Source organism: Coffea eugenioides, chromosome 6, assembly GCF_003713205.1.
Source record: "Coffea eugenioides isolate CCC68of chromosome 6, Ceug_1.0, whole genome shotgun sequence".
Lineage (NCBI taxonomy): Eukaryota > Viridiplantae > Streptophyta > Magnoliopsida > Gentianales > Rubiaceae > Coffea > Coffea eugenioides.
Window position 1 is genome coordinate 18,242,270 of NC_040040.1, and position 19,054 is coordinate 18,261,323.

A 19,054-nucleotide genomic window follows, 5' to 3' on the forward strand; every position below is an offset into this window, starting at 1 on the left:
ATAAGAATAACGTCAGATTATTAGCAAAAATAAGCATTTTGTGGGTTAATTTTTTTTTTTTTTTAACTTTTGCTAAATAAACTGTTGGCTAATTGGTGTCCCTATGGGCATTTTCTCAGTCATGTAAGAAATGTCAATCATGATTCCACAAGGTGCGATGGTAATGAGACTCAATCTTTATTTCACTAAACCTCGTGCTGTATTCATTGATAGTTTAGCATACAGGAAATTGAATCCTCGAGGAATTCGATCTTTCATTTTTCTAGTATTACTAAATCAATTCTCTGTCTTTTCTTGGGGTTTTTTTGGTAGTAGCAGCATCAACTGTGCTTTATTCCGAATGAAGCTGGATGAAGCTAAAAGGCCTCAGCTATGACATGAAGTTCTGATGTACAAAAAAATTGAACTTTTACACTGCAGTAATGCTTTGACATGTTTGAACTAAAGCATTTACAGCTCTTTTTCAAAACCCACCGTCCCCCTTTGAATGGTACAAATGCTTCTTTTCTTTTTTTTTTTGGTTATCTGTTTTTTGATAACTTAAATAAGTTGTACAACAACATGGCATTTTCTCAATGATTTTGAATGTCAAAATTGAATTGCCAAAATGATGCATCAGGAGTACGAGCATTTAGGAAGAAGGAATCAGAAGTTTGAACTCATTTGTTGGCTTCAATGAATTCTCTGTACTCTTTCTTCATTTTGACTCCTGGCACAGTCCTGCAGATTCAAGTGTGCTGCTAGTCAAATATGAAGTTAAACATTTGATTATGCAATACTAAGCATGACATTAAAGCATGTTTAGTTGTCACTCGTGATCAAAATTTATGGGACAAAGGCCACATTTAATACAAGAAACAAACAATGAGCCAAACATTGACTATATACAGGCTGTCAGGAAATACGAAGGTTTTCCAAAGTCAAGTTTTCGGGGGCAAGCAAGTACTCTGTTATTTAGCTTTGGCCTGAGTATCGGAGAAGATATCGGGTGAAATTTGCAGACTTTGATAAGACAAGACATTTTTTGGACAAGGTATGTTCTATGAGAAAGCAAAGCGTTCCAGATCAAACTTACTTCAGCAAATCCTTGTCCTTGAAGAACTGTACGCATGGTGTTCCCATGATTCCAGCTGCTTCAGCAACCTCTTGGTCTTCCTCAATGTCAATTTCAACTAAATGTACATTGTGGTCAAATTCATCTACCACCTGATGCACAAATTCAGAAAGCTTTTTGTAAGAAAACGGAGTTTCCTGTCTTTCAACAGGAAAATTGGCAAATTAGACAATATTATTCATCGATTTTAAAGCTTGGAATCTGTTTATTCCTGGTTTCAATGTACCAACAGTGCACGGATTTGATTAAGTGTGATATTAATCTTCGAATCCACTAATAGTTTCTTAGGCATACACCTAGTCTTGGCATCTAATGGATGATACAAGGAAATCAAATTTTGCTTAAAGGGAATTTCTGAATAAACCAAAATTGCATTTTAGTTGACACTCATTCATACAGTTTCAAAAGATCATTTACTTGGAGCACTCGCAGAAGAGATTTCTCATGCTAGATGCACTTAAACGAGAACTGTGCATGTATCCAGTTGGGAAGTAGGTTTGTTAACTCACTAGCTTATGCTTTGACATGCTTTAAGTCCCCAGTTACATATTTGCTTACAAATTTAATGGAAAAATAGAAGAAATTTGCAAGGAAGACTAAAATGGACCCTACATGTCCCGAGAATATTTTAGATGCGGGATGTCGGTGCTATATTGTTTCCTTTATTTATTTTTGGTTCTCCCTAGTGCTTTTGTTAGTCAGATTGATAATCCATAAGCAGCATGCTATTTCAGATTCACGTGTAGAAAAAAGGTCAAGCCTAGTCTTATTTCTAAGGTTCACTACCTCAGGCAAAAATTTGCACTTTTGAACCAACGGAGCATGCATGTAAAGGAAAACTTGATTTATTAAATTAAATCATAAGCATGTTGGGCCTTACCATTTTTGTTTTAAAGACTCACTTTCCATTCAAGGAAAGTGCTATTAGACAGTTCGAAAAGTAGTAAGAGACGAAAATGGAATATGTATACATTATAATTAATTGCATCAAAGCTTCAGATAGCATAACTACGAAGGATTAACAGTCACGATATTTGCAACTCTCTGACTTGCTACTTCTCAGTTCCTATGATAAACACAGGACAGCATGCCTGTATAGCTATGTATGCAGATATGACTATTCATGAAAGAAATATAAGAAAAGATCACGGACAAAATTTCTTTCTCCACTAGAGTATCAGTGGCGTACCTTGTTGAGAATTGGTTTCAAAGTTCTGCAAGGACCACATGTCGGTGAAGTATAAAGAACACATACAAGTCGTGGACTTTCATGGTACAATTTTCTTAGAGCATACTGAGATGGAAAAGGAAAAAACAAATAAGTTTACAGAGAGGTAACATGTATCAGAACTGATAAATAAGCATCTGGGAGAAAGCCAAGTAAAGCAACCAGATTCAAGGATGAAAACGTATGCTCAGAGGTTTTTTAAAGAGGATCTTATACCTGGCCCTTGTGCTTCGTAAGCGAAATATCAAAACCTTCTTGCACATCTCTGTCTGTAAGCTCCTTTCTAGCCTCTTCAGTTTTAGGCTGTCAAATGGAAAGTGGGGGCAGCTAAAAGTTAGCATTTCCATCTCACATGATCCAAAATCAGAGAGTTACTTTACGTTTTCTCCCTTCTGTCCTTTTGATGTTTCATCACTTTTTCCTCCTTTTTGTATTAAGGTTAGGGACTCGTGAGTTAGGATGTCATAGTGAATCCAGCAATATCAAATAAAAGAAATGGACAGAGAACTCAGGTGCAAATAGTCAACCTGAACCCTAACAGATTCGGTACGTGGGTAAATTTGATAAGCACAAGTAACAATACACCAAAACATTGCAGACATTGTACACCCTATGCGGGTGTACACATATAGATGTATGCAAATACAAGAAAAGGACGCATGCACTATAAACTGCAAGCAACAACGTAAATGCAGCCTTGATGAACTTTAGTGCTCAACAACTTGGAAGTTTCACTTGAAAACCTCAACAAGGGTAAAGTTGTATCCAGTTTAAGAAATGTTGTACCAGATACTTGGGAAAACTTGGAGAAATCCACCATAGAGACGCAATATACCAAAGCGTAGTACTTGATATACAAACAGAATTAGAAGGGAGAACTAAGAAAGCAAGCTAGATGGTAGTCAAAACATTAGGAAGTAAAATACCTGGTGAAATTCAACCACAAGATTTTCACTTGTAAGATATCTTTCCACTGATAAAGCAGCAACACATCCTGATCCAGCTGCGGTTATAGCTTGTCTCCATTCATGATCCTGCTCATGGATGACAAAACAAGATTCTAGTATCCTGTACTGTGTAAAAACATGTACATTCAAAATATCTACTATCTGTCATATGATGAAATTTGCATCCTCCCAAAAAATAAATGAAGCAGTTTCATATTTCAAAAGTGACTTTTTATGGCGTCAAGCATACTGTTTCCAAGCAGTGATTAGTATGATAAATGCAATTTTCTCAAAAGTGCTTAGTCAATAACCCATGCTGACTGAAACCTTGCTGGTCAAGAAAGGGGATTAGAAACAAAATATGACTCTTGTTCTGGATTCCACTTGGAAATTATAATCCAAGTGAGGTTAATGATATACTAGAATGTATTACAGTAATGGAATACGAGTCATGATTATACACCTTCCCTCCACTTTTTACGTCGACCAATTTGACTTATTACTAATCAATTTCTCGTTGTGGACTCTGGGTAAGTGGAAAAATAATGATTTCAATAAAAGTCACACTACGTTCAAACATTTTCCTCTCTGGATATATACATCAAAAGTTAAATCAACACACTGATCATTACAAAGTGATGTGACAATAATGAAAACAACTGTTTGCACTATTACCTGTACATCTCCGGCTGCAAATACACCGTCCACAGATGTTTTTGCAGTACCCTCCTCAACCAGAATGTACCCTGTGCTATCAAGTTCTACTTGGCCTTCCAACAACTGGCTATTTGGTGAATGACCTATCCCATAAAATAATCCTTTTGCCTCAAGCACCGATTCTTCGTGAGTATCAACTTTTCTCACTAAAATGCCTGACATTTGCCCTTTGTTATTGCTGACAACATCGACTGTCTCTGTATTGAAGTGCACGGTGACATTTGGATTGTTGAAAACTCTGAAACATTCGCCATAATCAACCTGTTAAACAAACATTCAGGAGTAACAACTTAAATAGATCACTCATTAGTTATTCAATTCACCAGAAAAAGCAGCCAAAACAATAGATGCAACTTTATTTACACAAGACACACACAACCGAGGCAACAAGTGACAACGAAAATCAGCACAAATAAAATTCACTGAATAAATCATCAATCTATTTCCACGGTGAGCATTGTGGCAACAAACACTTCTTATAACAAAGTTTGACACAATTTCCAGACATATATGGATCGCAGAAGAAATCTAATACAACTTTACACCCTTTCACAAACCGAGTATAAATGTTGATTTCTTGCTGAAAGAAAAGAGCTTCGTCTTAAAAAAAAAAATTGGAATATGGCAGTATCAAAAGAGAATCATGGCACAAACTATGCACATGCTTTTCCTTCAAGTAAGGGTTAACTGCAAATAATAACAGAAAATATGGAAATTCTTTCAAGTATGATTATATAGGTTGAATAGGATAAAGAAATACCTGCTTATCTTAATTTATGCTGGTATTACAGAAATACTATATTAGACCTGGTATCCTTCTTATATTTGTCACAGTTACATGGTTTCCATGAAAAGCCGCAAATTTTCTATAAAAGGGAGTGCAAACAGCCAAAACAAAAATAACCTGAGAGATGAGTAAACCGATATGAAGTCATAAACTGCAAGTTCCATGTTATGAAGTACACAATGACCATCCAACAAATTACTAGAAGTTAAAAAGACTACCTAATCAAATCATGTGGCATTCAACAAATTTCTAACATCAAACTAGATGCCTTATCTTTCACATAGTGGTGCATTAACCATGGTTTTCTTTGAAAAGAAGGGAAATGACCAAATAAAGGTCTAACTTAAACATGTGGCCTAAACCCGTGGCAAGACATGTTTTTCAATCACACAAAGATTTTCCAAACAATGCAACTAAACTAGTAAGACATTCAAGCAACAGACCATTGTGTCTCTAGAGTGCACCAGCTCTCCCTCTCTTTCTGTCGCTATTTTAAGGAGAGAGAGAGAGCTCTGATATTAGCATTTCGAAAGACAATTTGTGTACACTAGCAGCCACTTGCAATTTAGAAAAGTTATTTGCTCAAGATCTACTCTAGTTAGATGAAAGAATGCACCTCTTCATCCCAATAATATTCACACATGGCTTTTGTGACATTTCATCGTCAATTGATAAATGAAATCATTATTGTGCTTAAAAAAATAAAAAACAAACAATCAAATCCAAACATATCTCCAGATCTTTATAGTATATATGCAGGAGACTAACCATAAACTCACAAAAATAGACAAACAACCTACGAGTTCACTGCAGTTCCTTCTCGCCAAACACATTGAATAATTGAATCATACTCTTAGAATGCTCAATCCATATAGGCTATCTATTTTCTGTCTCAGAGTGCTCAATGCATCTAGCTTTTTATTCTCTGTTCTCTTTCAATTTCTTCTGCATTTTTTCAGTGTACAAGTTGCATCATCAGATGCTAAGGACCAGTATCCAAATCTCTGGGTCAGCATCTTAGCAAGTTCACGCCAATTTAGTCAATTGTTTCAGTGTAATCATGTCACTGGTAATAGTTGGCAACGTTTATTTAGAAGTGGGACATCTCCTACAAGGAGAACTATATAGTATGAAAAAGCAAATAAGCAACAATAAGCAGCAGTCATGGCAGAAAAAAGCTGAAAGGGCGTATTGAAATTTACTTTGGATTCTCTTATATAGGCAAAGCAGAAAAAGAAAAAGGACTTTTACAAGAAAAAAGTCAACAAAAGTGCCTAAAAGGGCAAAAAGTGGAACAATTATGAAGTCAGTAAATGCCTTACCAGCTTAGTTCCTACAGAATGCAAGTGAAGCAATATAATGTGATCACTTTTTTGCGCTGGACAGTTTCAGAAAGACAAGAAGATATGCAAAGAGAACAAGTGAATGAACACACCTATCTTGCATTGCTTTTGATGCTCTTAATTGGTCCCTACGAACGAGTAAATGAACATGTCGAGCATATTTAGTCAAATATAATGCCTCCTCTGTAGCAGTATCGCCTCCTCCAACCACAGCGAGGACTTGACCTTTGAAAAGCGGTGATGCTCCATCACATATTGCACAGGCACTAATTCCTCTACTCCAAAATTCATCTTCACGAGGAAGTCTCAACCTTTTTGCAGTGGCTCCTGTGGCCACAATGAGGCTATGGCACTTTACCTGAAAATAAGCATATAGCAAAAGGTGAGGCATAAAAAGGTTCTAGAATGAACATCTGAGGAACAAAGTTCCATGAACACAAGCCAAAATCCAATTGCCTGGTGTGCTAGCAGGGAAAAAATCATGTCTGTTAACATCACAGTTTGCTCAATATCTCATAAGCCATGAAATAAAGTACGCATGACCTCATAGTGAACACAAACACATGTAATCAAAGGACCAATAGAACAGATGACAGTACCTTGACATTCATAAACACTACCCAGAAGATAATAATAATAAAAAAAAACTTTATATTAAAGGGTATCTCGTACTTCTATGGGAGAAACAAATAAATATTCAAGAACAATAGGTACAAAATACTGCCTTTCAGATTTCCAAAGCCAAATTAAGAACTCTCACATCAACAGCAAACATTTCTCACTTCTCAGCCTCAGGCCAACTTATTTAGTAATTGGAAGGAATCCCAATTACAGTTGGGAAGGTTATCCCACGAGGAAAGCTTTTCCAAACACCTCACAAAAATGAAAACCTCAAAAGGATTGGGTTTACTGGAACTGCAATCAGTAAGTTGAGAAAATTATAGACTATAGATTTCTTATGCTGCAAGTAGACAATTAACAAAAATCTGTTATTTACAGGGACAAAGCTTCTGCACTCCAATAACAAGTTAGAGTAGGACCAAAACAAATTCTTTTCCCACTCTAAAGCTACTGGCTCAGATTGATGCCCCAAGAAATAATTTACTGAAACAAATTCCAAAGAATTTCCTCAACTTTCATATGGAAAAGTGTTCCCTTCAACGTAAAGTTATATTTTCAATGGCAATTTTAGTCGAATGTCTGTAGTCATTGTACTCCAATAATTGAATCATCAGACGCTAAAATAACACATCAAATACTTATAAGCATCACCTTGCGTTCACTACTTTGCACGGTGAAAGGACGATTCTTCACATCAATAAACTCTACGTCCTCCTGGAATAGTTCAGATCCCCAGCGTTCAGCTTGACGCCGCATCCTAATGAATGAAATATTATCACAATTCTTATAATTCTCTACAAAATAGGTACAGCAACATTGGCTGCCAAAGGATCAGGAAGATAGACAAAGTGACACTCATCTTTATGTACCTATCCATTAGGTCCGGACCAGTTATTCCATCTGGAAACCCAGGGAAGTTCTCTACTTCCGTGGTCGTCATTAATTGTCCCCCTGGAACGCCACCTAGTTGGTATCCCTCAAACACAATGGGCTTCAGGTTAGCTCGAGCAGCATAAATTGCTGATGTATAGCCTGCTGGACCTGATCCTATTATTACCAAATTTTCCACGGTTTCATCTGCATGAATGGAAAAGCACAATATGTCAAGGAAACTCCATGTTAAACTACAAAAGAAGACACCTGTGAAATATCATCAAAATGGAGTACAGATAAGATCAAATGAAGGCAGTGGTTGATAACATTTTGCAACTATGTAGTTCGTTTTCTTTTTCTTTCCCCCCTGAAGAGCAGCAGGAGTTGAACAGTAAGTAGCTCAAAATAAGATAGGCAAAATGAGGGCCTGAACACATGATATCAACCGAGTGATCTCAAAGCAAGATATAACTTAATTCATATTTCTGTTGAAAAGTGATTTTTCAATACCAAAGAAAAGCTATAAATAAGGTTCACAGAATCTAAACAAGAAGACCACTGTCAAAGAAAGTAGCTCCTGTTAACATTCCTCTTATACCTGGTCTCATAATAGTTTGTGCTAAGTCCTTCTGGGTATTACCAAACTAAAGCATATTTCCATTATTAGAAAAGTTTGATTCTTTATTTAACTGTCAATTACTTGAATTGGTTAATAACTTTCTATATGTTTTTCTTATAAAGCTATGGCAACAAACAAAGCTGTGGATGGAATACCAACAAAACATGGTTCTTACCCATGGCATATCGTTGCCTTTCCCCTCTACACTTTTTATCAACGATTTTCAAACAGTACTATCCTTTTACTGTTAACCCCTAAAAGACAAGTATAACTTCACAAAATTGGATCATGTACAGAATAGCCAACTAAAGCATGATCACCTATTTGTCATCAGTTCAAAGCTCAAAAATTTCCTCCTCCAACCTCAGTATCGTCCAACAAAACGAAACCTACCGTCATCATTCCTCAAAACCTTTATGCCTCTTGCATAATTTAGATTCCAAATAACAATTCCCCAAGCTTATTTCTCACAATATGGATTGCTTTCCAAGTACATATAAATTTTGCTCTATTACCAACCAAATCATTCTCGAAACCACAAGACCTCACCACACACTTCCTCAAACCACTCTAACCACATTAACTTTGGCTTCCAACTTAATTTTACAACGTCCAATAAATCATCATCGAATGCCTTCCCACAGTTGACACAAATTACAATCTTTGGCCCAAAAGTAAAATCAATATATTTCATCAATCATTTCCTTCAGCAACTAACAACATCAACATCCCCAAACAGATACTACAAAATCCAACAAAGCGGAGCATGCATTCCCATACAACTCAATATGGAACTCGACATAGGATGCTCCAAATTCAAAATTCCCAGTTTTAAGCCAATTTAGATTCCGTTCGATCACCTAGACGCTAAACTTAATCACCTGAAGAGCTAGAAACTTGTTCCTCCGCTGAAGCAACACCAGCAGCAGCAGCAGCTACTCGAAATGACGGTGACCACCACGGCGGAGAATGGCGACGAGTCAAACCGCTGGACGGTGAACAAACTCGGGCAGTTGCGTGCGATATCGTTGACCGGTTTCTAACTAAGAGAAGGCCGGCATTACTGAGCGCAGAAGCAGAAGAAGAAGCAGGCGCCAGGGCCGGTGCCGGAACCGGAGGGAGTCGGTGAGTTGCCAAATTACTAGTAGTTCCAATAATGATTCGCATGGTGACAGGAGGGAGACCGGCGGCGACGGCGGTGGTAGTGGTGGTGGTGGTTACTTTGGTGGGAGTGGCAGTGGCCGCCATTGGTTTCGGACCATACAATGATATCTTCGTTTTAGCCCCCAGAACCAGCTGATGAAGTCGTCGTTATTCAGTCCAACGCTTTTTTCCAGATTTTCCTTTTCTTTCTTTTTAAAATTTTAGTTTGGGATAATTTCAGAAATTTTTGAGTCGAAGTGTACTACTATTAAATTTTGTAGTATTGATTTTCCTTGTTCTGTCGTTTGTTTTGTCTGGGGTTGCCGAACGCTGCGTTTGGTGGCGTCAAAGAAGAGGCCTATCCTTCATATCCTTCCTACCTAACTACCTCTTTGCCATGTGCCAACCCAATTCTGAACAAGATATAAAAGAATAACAACCTTTAAAATTAATTTTTTTCTTTTTTTAAAAATTAATAGTAGTGATTGAAGATTGAAAAATGAATCAAACTCTATACTCGAATCAAATTCAACTCATTAAGAGTGTAACGAGTTTGGTTTATTGGATTAATCAGGACAAACATAAAACAGTATTTTGTATTTAATAAAATTTTAAACTCATTTCGAACTTGACTCAATTTGCAGGAGATGAAAGGACGTATGTAATAAAAATTCAAACTATTTGAACTCGACTTAATACAAAAAAATATTTTTGACTTCGTTTTAATAAAATAAACGTGTCGAACTTGAATAGAGTTTTAAACTCGTTACTCCAATAATAATAATAAATTATTCAAAATAAACAAACAAGTCTGAAATATTGGAATATTTTATTTGATTAAATTCGTTTACATCCCTGACAGTGATTTTTTTCTTACGGAATTTTGCTAATCTATATAGATGAATTCGAGTTATATAAAATGTTTCTAACTAACAAAGGACATCATTAAAATGCATTTTCAAGTTCAAGAAAGACTTTAGTCTTTGCAAGGGAAAGAGGAATTAAAAAGAGTTTTAGAGTCAAATGTGAAATCTCATCCTTAAGTTAGGCTGTCATAGAGAGACAAAAGATTTAAAATGCTACATACAAATAGACAAAAATTTCATGTCACTAAATTGAAATGTAATATGTGTGAGTAGGGGTGGCAATTTTCGACACGACTTGAAAACACGACACGAACCTAACACGAAATTAATGGGTTTGGGTTGAGGTTTCGGGAATTTGGGTCAGAATCGGGTTGGACCCGATGAACCCGAAAAGAAAACAGGTCGATTTCGGGTCAACCCGTGGTGACCTGATATGACCCGATATGACCCGTTTACGAATTAAAAATAATTTAATAAACATAAAAATAATTTTATCTAACTAAACTAAGTTATTCTTTTTTTCAAAGGCATTAATTACTTAATCCTAAATGAATTTATTTAATTTGCGTGAAGTTGAAATTATTATATTTGGACAAATAATATATTATATTATTTTTTTACTTTTATACTGTTTTAATTTATTTTATATTTTGTTTGGGATAAAACACTTTTACGGTGTTTAATTTATTTTAGATTTGGTTTGGAATTATTTATTTAAATTTTTATTACTTGATTATGTAATTAGTTTTGTGAGAAATTGATTTTATTAGAAATTACAGTGATAAATTAATAAATTAAAATTAAGTTTCGGGTCATTTCGGGTCGACCCGTCAACCTGTCAATCTGAAATTTTCGGGTTCGGGTCATCATACCTGACCCGTCACGAGTTGGCGAGTCGGGTTCGGGTCAACAGATTTTCTGACGGTTGACCCGAACCCGACCCGCCAACCTGATTTGGACCCGAATTGCCACCCCTACGTGTGAGCCTTAAGTGGACTTCCCTTTTCTCTTCTTTTGAAAGTTCTCTTAAATGAAATTTCCATTAGTTGTTTCTGGACTGCTGGATTTATCTCAGATCAAATATTTGGGCTCCCGTGCTGTAAATAGACTTGACAACTTTAGAAAGGCCTGACCCCACTCTCAGAGATATCATTAAATTGACTTAACAGTTGGACTGCCAAACAGTAATCGAATCCCTGCTCAGGTTAAGTGTAGGCTTAGGGCCCATTGGGCAGCTGAGTAGTAAGTCACATTCCTCTCCTCTTGAGTATTGCATGGCTAGAACTTTAGAGGCTATGGGGGAAATCAAGTTGAATACCAGTTTTTAAATTTGTTGGTTAAACTTGTGTTCAGACTTGATTTGTTTATTGATTAAGTCGAACTCAATTGATTTGTTTATTTATCGAGTCAAACTCCACTCTTATTCTACAAGTTAAGTCTGAATATTTATCTAGAACAAAAATATGCTGTTCTATTAGAGAAAATCACATAGCGTTGCTCATTCAAATAGGAGAATTCTAGTCATGAAAAAGGATCTAATGGGGATTGTCCGATAATTGCGTCTCTTTATTGTTGACGCCCTTAGTTCAAGGAGAAATTGAGTGCTATCGCTTATCTCACCTCTCTCGAAATTCTTTTAAGTTAACGTTTGGATTAAGGGATTTTATGAAAGATTTGGAATCCTCTCAAATTCCTTTAATTATTTACATTATTTAAGAGGCATTTGAATTTATAATTTATTCTAGTATTTAACATATATTTTAATATTCATTATATTACAAACTCGAATAACTATTAAACAATTCAAAGAACTAGAGCGACTTGAACGAATTTCAAATCCTTCGTCAGATTTCTCAATTCAAACAAAGCCTTAAATCAGTTTTTTAATTTTACCCCAAACTCTCTCATCCTGGTTTTAAAAGCAACACAAATGATACACGCATGCATGAGATGTGTCTTTTTCCTTGGTTTAGACCGAGGCCTTCAAAGCCTAAAGAGAGAGCTTCTTTTCCTCAACTTCTTTTATAAAAGAAGAAAAACAATCCCAAGAGCCACATATCTCTACGTTTGTCTAAAGTTTGGATGAAGACGTTAAAATCTACTAGTAACTCATTTCCAATTCACACAACTTTCCACGTAAAACATTCAAGTGGGAATGCAAAGTATGATGGTTGGTGAAGGGGTTCCAAGGACAAAACAAAAACCATCAACCAGAAAAAAAAGATAGATGGCTGGAACTCTAGAAGTGCAAATCATGTTGTGAGAAAAAGGAAAGAATTTTGAACAGAAAGGTCAACAAAACTCAGCGTTGCCTACCAATTTTGGAAACTTCTTCTCAATATTTTCATCTCAGCTCATCTTGTTCAACAAAATACTTCCCCACCCCAAAACAAAACAATATATATATAATAATCGAAGGCTAAAAAATTCAAGCCCGCCCTTCACGTTCACGCTCCTCCCTCATGCAAGAAAGACATGTAAAAAAGTAATGCAAGAAAAGAATGTAAAGCAAAGTAAAAAAAAAACATAAATCCATCTTAATTATTATGCATGCATATAGGGAATCTTTCCTCATGTTGGGAGGAAAGATTAATAAAGGAAGTGTTTGGTGAAAATATCAAAACCTAAACATGGACGGACACCTAAAGGTTTAGGAGCTTTTTTTACTAATTTTTGCCACTGACTTTTCACCTTAGATTCCCTAGAATTTGGACTTGTTATCTGTGCTTCAACAAATCATAAATAGCTCCGAAGATTCGACAAATAAGGAACAACTAACAAATAAATTAATCGAAGAATAAATAAGAAAACTACCAAATTTTCAACTCAAATACATTTGGGTTTTTTTTTTTTATATATATATATAGAGGAAGACTTAACAAGCGCTTTTTAATTAGGCAATATTGATTTGTTTATTATGCTAGAATTTAATTTTTGAGAATATGAAATTCGCAACTATTTTCTTTTCCTTTGAAATTATATTTAAGATTCTAAAAGCTGTAGTTAGTTCATCCTATTTAAGATAATTAGATCTTATAAAAATGATAAATCATATTGCTTAAGATTTTAATTATCTGGTAAAAGCAAATGGTTTCTGCATACAAAAGTTAAGATCAAACATTGAGTTTTTTAGCTTTAAGAAAATCATGATAACTCGAACTTAAATTGAATACTTGTGAATCTTCAACTTTTATAAAAATCTCAAAATTTTTCTTCTTTTTTAAAATAATAAGAAGGGGTCTAATGGATAGTTAAACTTCACATTTTTTTTTAAAAAAATATGATAATCTTCACATACAAGCCATAGGATTGTGAGATAATGAAGTAACCAGCATAGTGCAATCACCTAGACACCGCATGTGTATTGTAACTTTCACCTTTTGTAGCACTTTAAAGTTTCAAAGAATGAGTTGATTAGATCTTAGACAAGTGACGTAAATCAAATCATGAAAAAATTAAGAAAAAAAAATTAATGTAATTCAAGGCTCGATCGGACGCCTATGAAAAAAATTAAAATTTGAGGGCTGGTTCGAGAAAAAATTGAAAAAGAAATATGTAAATAACAAAAATATGAGGGCTGGTTCGAATGATCATAGTTTTCTTTTTGTTCTTCCTTTTTAGTTTTTCAATGTGTTTACTTCTATTTAATTCATCAAATGGTTGACATGAAACTGAATGGGGTCATAGAAGATTGTAGTAATAAGTAAAGAAGGTTATAGAAGCCATTAGTCATGGTTACACTACTATTAGAGAGCATGAATTAGTTGAATACTTCATGACTTTGGGGGCCTTAGTGCTAGTCTAGAAACCTAATGAGCCATATATAGCAAAGCTTCAATAAGATTGAGAATGAACCATAACCTTACCCTAGCTCACCGGATACTTAACAACACTAGGAAACATTCTAGCAAATCGATTTCCTAGTGAACATCAATTTCAAGCGTGACATGTAACCCTAGTGAACATCAATTTCAAGCATGATCCCATTTCGATTTCCCACTGCCACTGAGTTTGTTGGAATCTGGCTATCAGACTTAGAGAAATGATACTATACTTGACCTAGCTACAAATTCAATCCCAATTTGTTTTTCATGTAAGGCTATGAATCTTTTCTTTAATAGCAAACTTAAGAATAAAAGTGCACCGGCGGCATCTGATAGTCAGGGGTAGAAAAGGTGCAGAAAGAAATAAAAGGTGAATAATAATAATAATAATTGCACCCTTTAATTTTAGAGCCGTCCGAGGCCATAGTAATAAGCTTCATCTTGAAGGTAAGTAGGTTAACATCAAATCACACGCGCCAAGTTGATGAGTAGGTTATATCAATCCCCAAATGAACCTTTGAGACAAGGAGGAGAAGAACAGAAAGTCAATAAAGTCATTTCTTCCAAAGCATTTAGATAATGACTGAAAGAGAAGGAAGGTGACAAAAATAGCAGCAAAATCATACTAAACGCTACATTGTCAAAGAAATTTGGGATTTGAGCAATTTGCACGTTAGACTCTTTAGAATAAAATAAAGAATGTACACGTAGCTGAGAAACAGAGAAAATACCAGCACACCTACACTTACTAATTATCCTAAATAAAAACAATAAAAGCATTATTCATTTCCATGAAAATCTTCACAAGACAATTCTGCTCAGTTGTTGTAATCACCATCTTCCACACGTACAGTTGATTTATACATGAACTCGTAGACGGTGCTATATGCATGCAAGTACTGTTGACCGTTCAACTTGATCTACAGTCACAAATTGACTATATATACCTAAAATTCCCATCAATTTCTGTTTCTTTTACATTTTTGTTCCCATTTTCCAATTGCTATTTCGAGGCAAGTTATATAAAGGGAATAAACTACATTAAAAAAAAAAGAGAGAGCGATTATCAATTCGATTTTGTACTTTTGAAGTAATGCCCATTAATAGTAATTTTTTTTTAAAAAAAAATATGTCCACTTATAGGTTTCTCTTTTACCGTTCTAAGGGAGAAGCAAAAATTGCTAATTTGTTAGAATTGACAAGCAAATGATCAATCTTCTTCAAGAATTAAACCTTGTGGATGAGGTAGTAATTCATGCAACCTAATGAAAATGAATACTATTAATTTCTAATTCATGGTTTGATGAACTCTACTTCACACGATGACATGATCTAGGTCTATAGAATATATATATATATATATGTGTGTGTATTTAAGTAGAAATATATCAAGCTTCAATAGGGGATATCTCATACACAATTACACACACATATATATACATATATACACACCTTACAAACACACAGTACACATAATATGCACACGTTCCGTTTGACAATTTGGTACACGTATGATGAAGTAGATGGGCAAGGTGTTGGCTAAGCTCAGCCATAATTCCATTCCTCTGACTCGTAACTATATAAGAAGCAGTAAGCGTACGTTTCAACAATTTCTGTCTTAGTTATTGGGAGAGAAGGACAAGTCAGCAAAGCTCTTGCATTTCTCATGAACTGCGGAGTCGTATTGGGCTTCTATTGCTGGGGTTGGGAGTTCTTAACTGCCCTTCTTCTCATGTCCTCCTCCTCCACCTCTTAGTTACCCTGCTATCATCACCATCCACTTAATTTCTTCCTTATTAATTTCCCAGCCGGGTCAGAAAGAATTCGATCATAGAGCAGGAGTAATCACCAAAATCTCTCTCTCTGTCTCTGTCTCTCTCTCTCTCTCCCCCTTTTTTAAAAATCCTCTCTATCAATCTTCTTGAAATATTCTTATTACCTATATTGTATTTTTGATGATGATGGAGCCTGAATGTGAGAAGAGTTTGCTTGAATATGTGAGGAAGTCTTCACCTCCACCTTTCCTGTTGAAAACCTACATGCTTGTTGAAGATCCCTCCACCGATGAAGTTATCTCGTGGAACACGGAGGGAACGGCTTTTGTCGTCTGGCAGCCGGCGGAGTTCGCCAGAGACTTGCTCCCGACGCTCTTCAAACACAGCAACTTCTCTAGCTTTGTCCGGCAGCTCAATACTTATGTATGTTCACTATTTTCCAATCTAAGCCAGTCTTCTCAAAGAAATCCAATCGCCACACAGCCCCATAAATGTGTGTGTGTCTCTGTGTGTTTTGTGCGTGTATATATATATATATATATATGCGTGTATATATATATATATATATATATATATATATGCGTGTGTGTGTATATATATATATATGGCTAGGTCAATTTCATTGAATTATCTAAGAACAAATGATCCCATTCAAACCCTCCGTCCTATTTTATTGGTCCAAACCGAAAGAACTTCTTCTTCTTTTTTTTTTTAGTCAAAAGCTTTTTTATATATTTCATTTACTAACTTGATACCACAAGCTCAGTTACAACAGGGTAACTACCCAAAAGCATTTTTATAAGAACTTCTTTTGAGTAATGGTAATTATTGTAACAAAAAAAAAAGTAGCTTCCTTTTGTATCAAAGATTATTTCGGGAATAATATTATAACACTTTTTACTTTTGTATCAAAGATTATTTCGGGAATAATAGTATAACACTTTTTATGATGATGTGATACATGTAAAATAAAAAGGCGATTAAAAATAATTTAAAATTTTTCCAAATAACTGTCCAAGCACATTCATAAATTTGTACATGATTTAATTTGTATACGACTCCTCATAATATGTGCTGATGCTTGCTTTGTGCATGGTCGTTGAACATTCTTATCGTATCCACATGTGACGTACAAGGCTGGTGGATATAGACAATTCTAGTCTTCCTAAATCCTAAGATTGAGTCATAGCGTTGAAAGGGTAAATAGTTAAGAACTATTTCTTTGACATCCTGTCCTGGCCAACCCCACAAGAGCAGAAAAAATTCGACAGATTCGTTTCACACATAACACACACTGTTCTTTGTTTTTTTTTTTATTGGGTTGTGATGATTTATTAGTGGTGGTTGTTAGATACCAATCAGCTAGCGATCCATGATCTATATCTGGAGAGCCACAGGTTGCAAGTCATGGAGAGTGGGATTGACCAATAAGATTGTCGATTCATGATTCTTGAGTGAAAATTTGGCAAATGTCAAATGATAAAAGCCATCCTGTAGTTATTGAATTCGTGTTGCTTTCAGGCTGGAAAATTGTGGCCATTTAGCGTTTATAATCTTCTAGTGTTTTTAATCTTGTTGAATTGATGATCCTGGAGCGTTACAAAAAAGATAGGTACTTAATTGGGTCCATCAATCAAATGAGTTGTTTGACGTAGAAAACCATGATACCTTTTTTTAATTAATTAGATCCTTTTTTTTTAGTAGTTAGATCTAGTTGCCATATACATGTGAAGTTGTATAGAGATGAGTTTCTAAACCAAAAGATATCCAAAGAAGGGCATGAAAAAGAAAAAAAAAAAACAATGAAAAAAGGAGGAATTAATAGAATAGTTCCCGTGTAAGAAACTACTTGCACTCTTTTTCAAATGCAACTTTTTATTTCCGTTCTAGTATAATATTTTCTTTACATGCCCATGAATAGTTGTCATCAAGTTAACTATTTTTTTTTTAACTTTACACGAATAATATATATACATGTTCGTGTAAAGAAAATTTGTGATAGTCCACGTAGGTATAGGGATAAAATCCGACATAAATATATTGCTAATGTAAATTTCTTCATATGGCCACGAATAACGCTCTTAAATCATTATATCTCGTATATGATATAACTCTCTTATGTTATCAAGATAAATACTATCGGTCGGTGTAGAAAAGATTAATTGTTCTGTATATTTATGATCAATACCTTTTCGTATAAAGGAGTTTTGTGACAAGGCATGTGCCAAAGATAGATTCTTACATAGTTTATGCTTATTTCAGTTTCCAAACGAAAAATTGAGTAGCTTTGTCATGAGCTCTTGATTATGTTCTTTTTCTAATATCTATGACTCAAAAAAAGGGTTTTCGCAAAGTTGCAACGGCCCGGTGGGAGTTCAGCAACGACATGTTTCGCAAAGGCGAAAGGGATCTGCTCTGCGAAATCCGTCGAAGAAAAGCATGGACTAACAAGTCACATTCTAATAATAATAAGGGACAACAAAGTCATCATCATCATCAAGCAGCTGCAGCTGCAGCTGCACCAACAAAAGATCAATCCGATGAAGACCAAAGCCAAAGGTCATCATCAACTTCATCATCGTCAGATCAGTACACTGTCCTCATTGATGAGAATAAACGACTTAAGAGGGAGAATGGAGTCTTGAGCACTGAACTTTCTACCATGAAGAAGAAATGCAAGGAGTTGCTTGATTTGGTGGCCGTGTATGCTGACCAGGCTGGGGAGAAGAATGATGGCTCTATTGTTGATAATGATGAGTTTGATGAGAGGCCAAAACTTTTTGGTGTGAGATTGGAAGTTCAAGGAGAGATAGAGAGGAAGAGAAAGTTTGCTGAGATTAGTAGAAATGCTCAAGTTTTTCTGTTTCAATCGTGCAAATAAGTGTACTTATTTTGTTGGAAATCTCTCACTTAATTAAGTATTAGATTTGTGTTTTTGCAATGTATTAAAAAGGAATGAACTGTGAAGATGGTTCAAACTTTAAAAAATCATTAATTTGTAAATTACTCTCTGTTTCTTGTACCGGGATTTCCATAGATGTTTTTTGCTATTATAACTTGAGTATATTTTCAAGGGATAATTTCAAAAGCCTTCCTTGAGGTTCTTGACAATTTCACCTAACTCTCCTCTAATTTTAGAAATTACACCGACCTCTCCTAGCATGCTGAGTTACCGAAAATAACTTTCACTTTCTTGC

At 35.3% G+C, this 19,054-nt stretch overlaps 2 protein-coding genes across 2 annotated transcripts; one reads left to right on the top strand and one right to left on the bottom strand.

Annotated features, from left to right (window-relative positions):
* Positions 1 to 351: 351 nt before the first annotated feature.
* LOC113775930 (thioredoxin reductase NTRC) lies at positions 352 to 9,592 on the bottom strand. Its single transcript, XM_027320984.1, has 10 exons — positions 9,131 to 9,592; positions 7,627 to 7,834; positions 7,409 to 7,514; positions 6,229 to 6,494; positions 3,965 to 4,244; positions 3,269 to 3,376; positions 2,559 to 2,645; positions 2,304 to 2,408; positions 1,076 to 1,206; positions 352 to 720 (listed from the first exon to the last, which is right to left on the bottom strand). The coding sequence occupies exons 1-10, from the start codon at positions 9,495 to 9,497 to the stop codon at positions 660 to 662; spliced, it is 1,719 nt and encodes a 572-aa protein (XP_027176785.1). The 5' UTR covers positions 9,498 to 9,592; the 3' UTR covers positions 352 to 659.
* A 6,122-nt stretch (positions 9,593 to 15,714) lies between these two features.
* Positions 15,715 to 18,877, top strand: LOC113775677 (heat stress transcription factor B-3). The gene is made up of 2 exons (XM_027320657.1): positions 15,715 to 16,280; positions 18,199 to 18,877. The coding sequence occupies exons 1-2, from the start codon at positions 16,038 to 16,040 to the stop codon at positions 18,736 to 18,738; spliced, it is 783 nt and encodes a 260-aa protein (XP_027176458.1). The 5' UTR covers positions 15,715 to 16,037; the 3' UTR covers positions 18,739 to 18,877.
* The last annotated feature ends 177 nt before the right edge of the window (positions 18,878 to 19,054 follow it).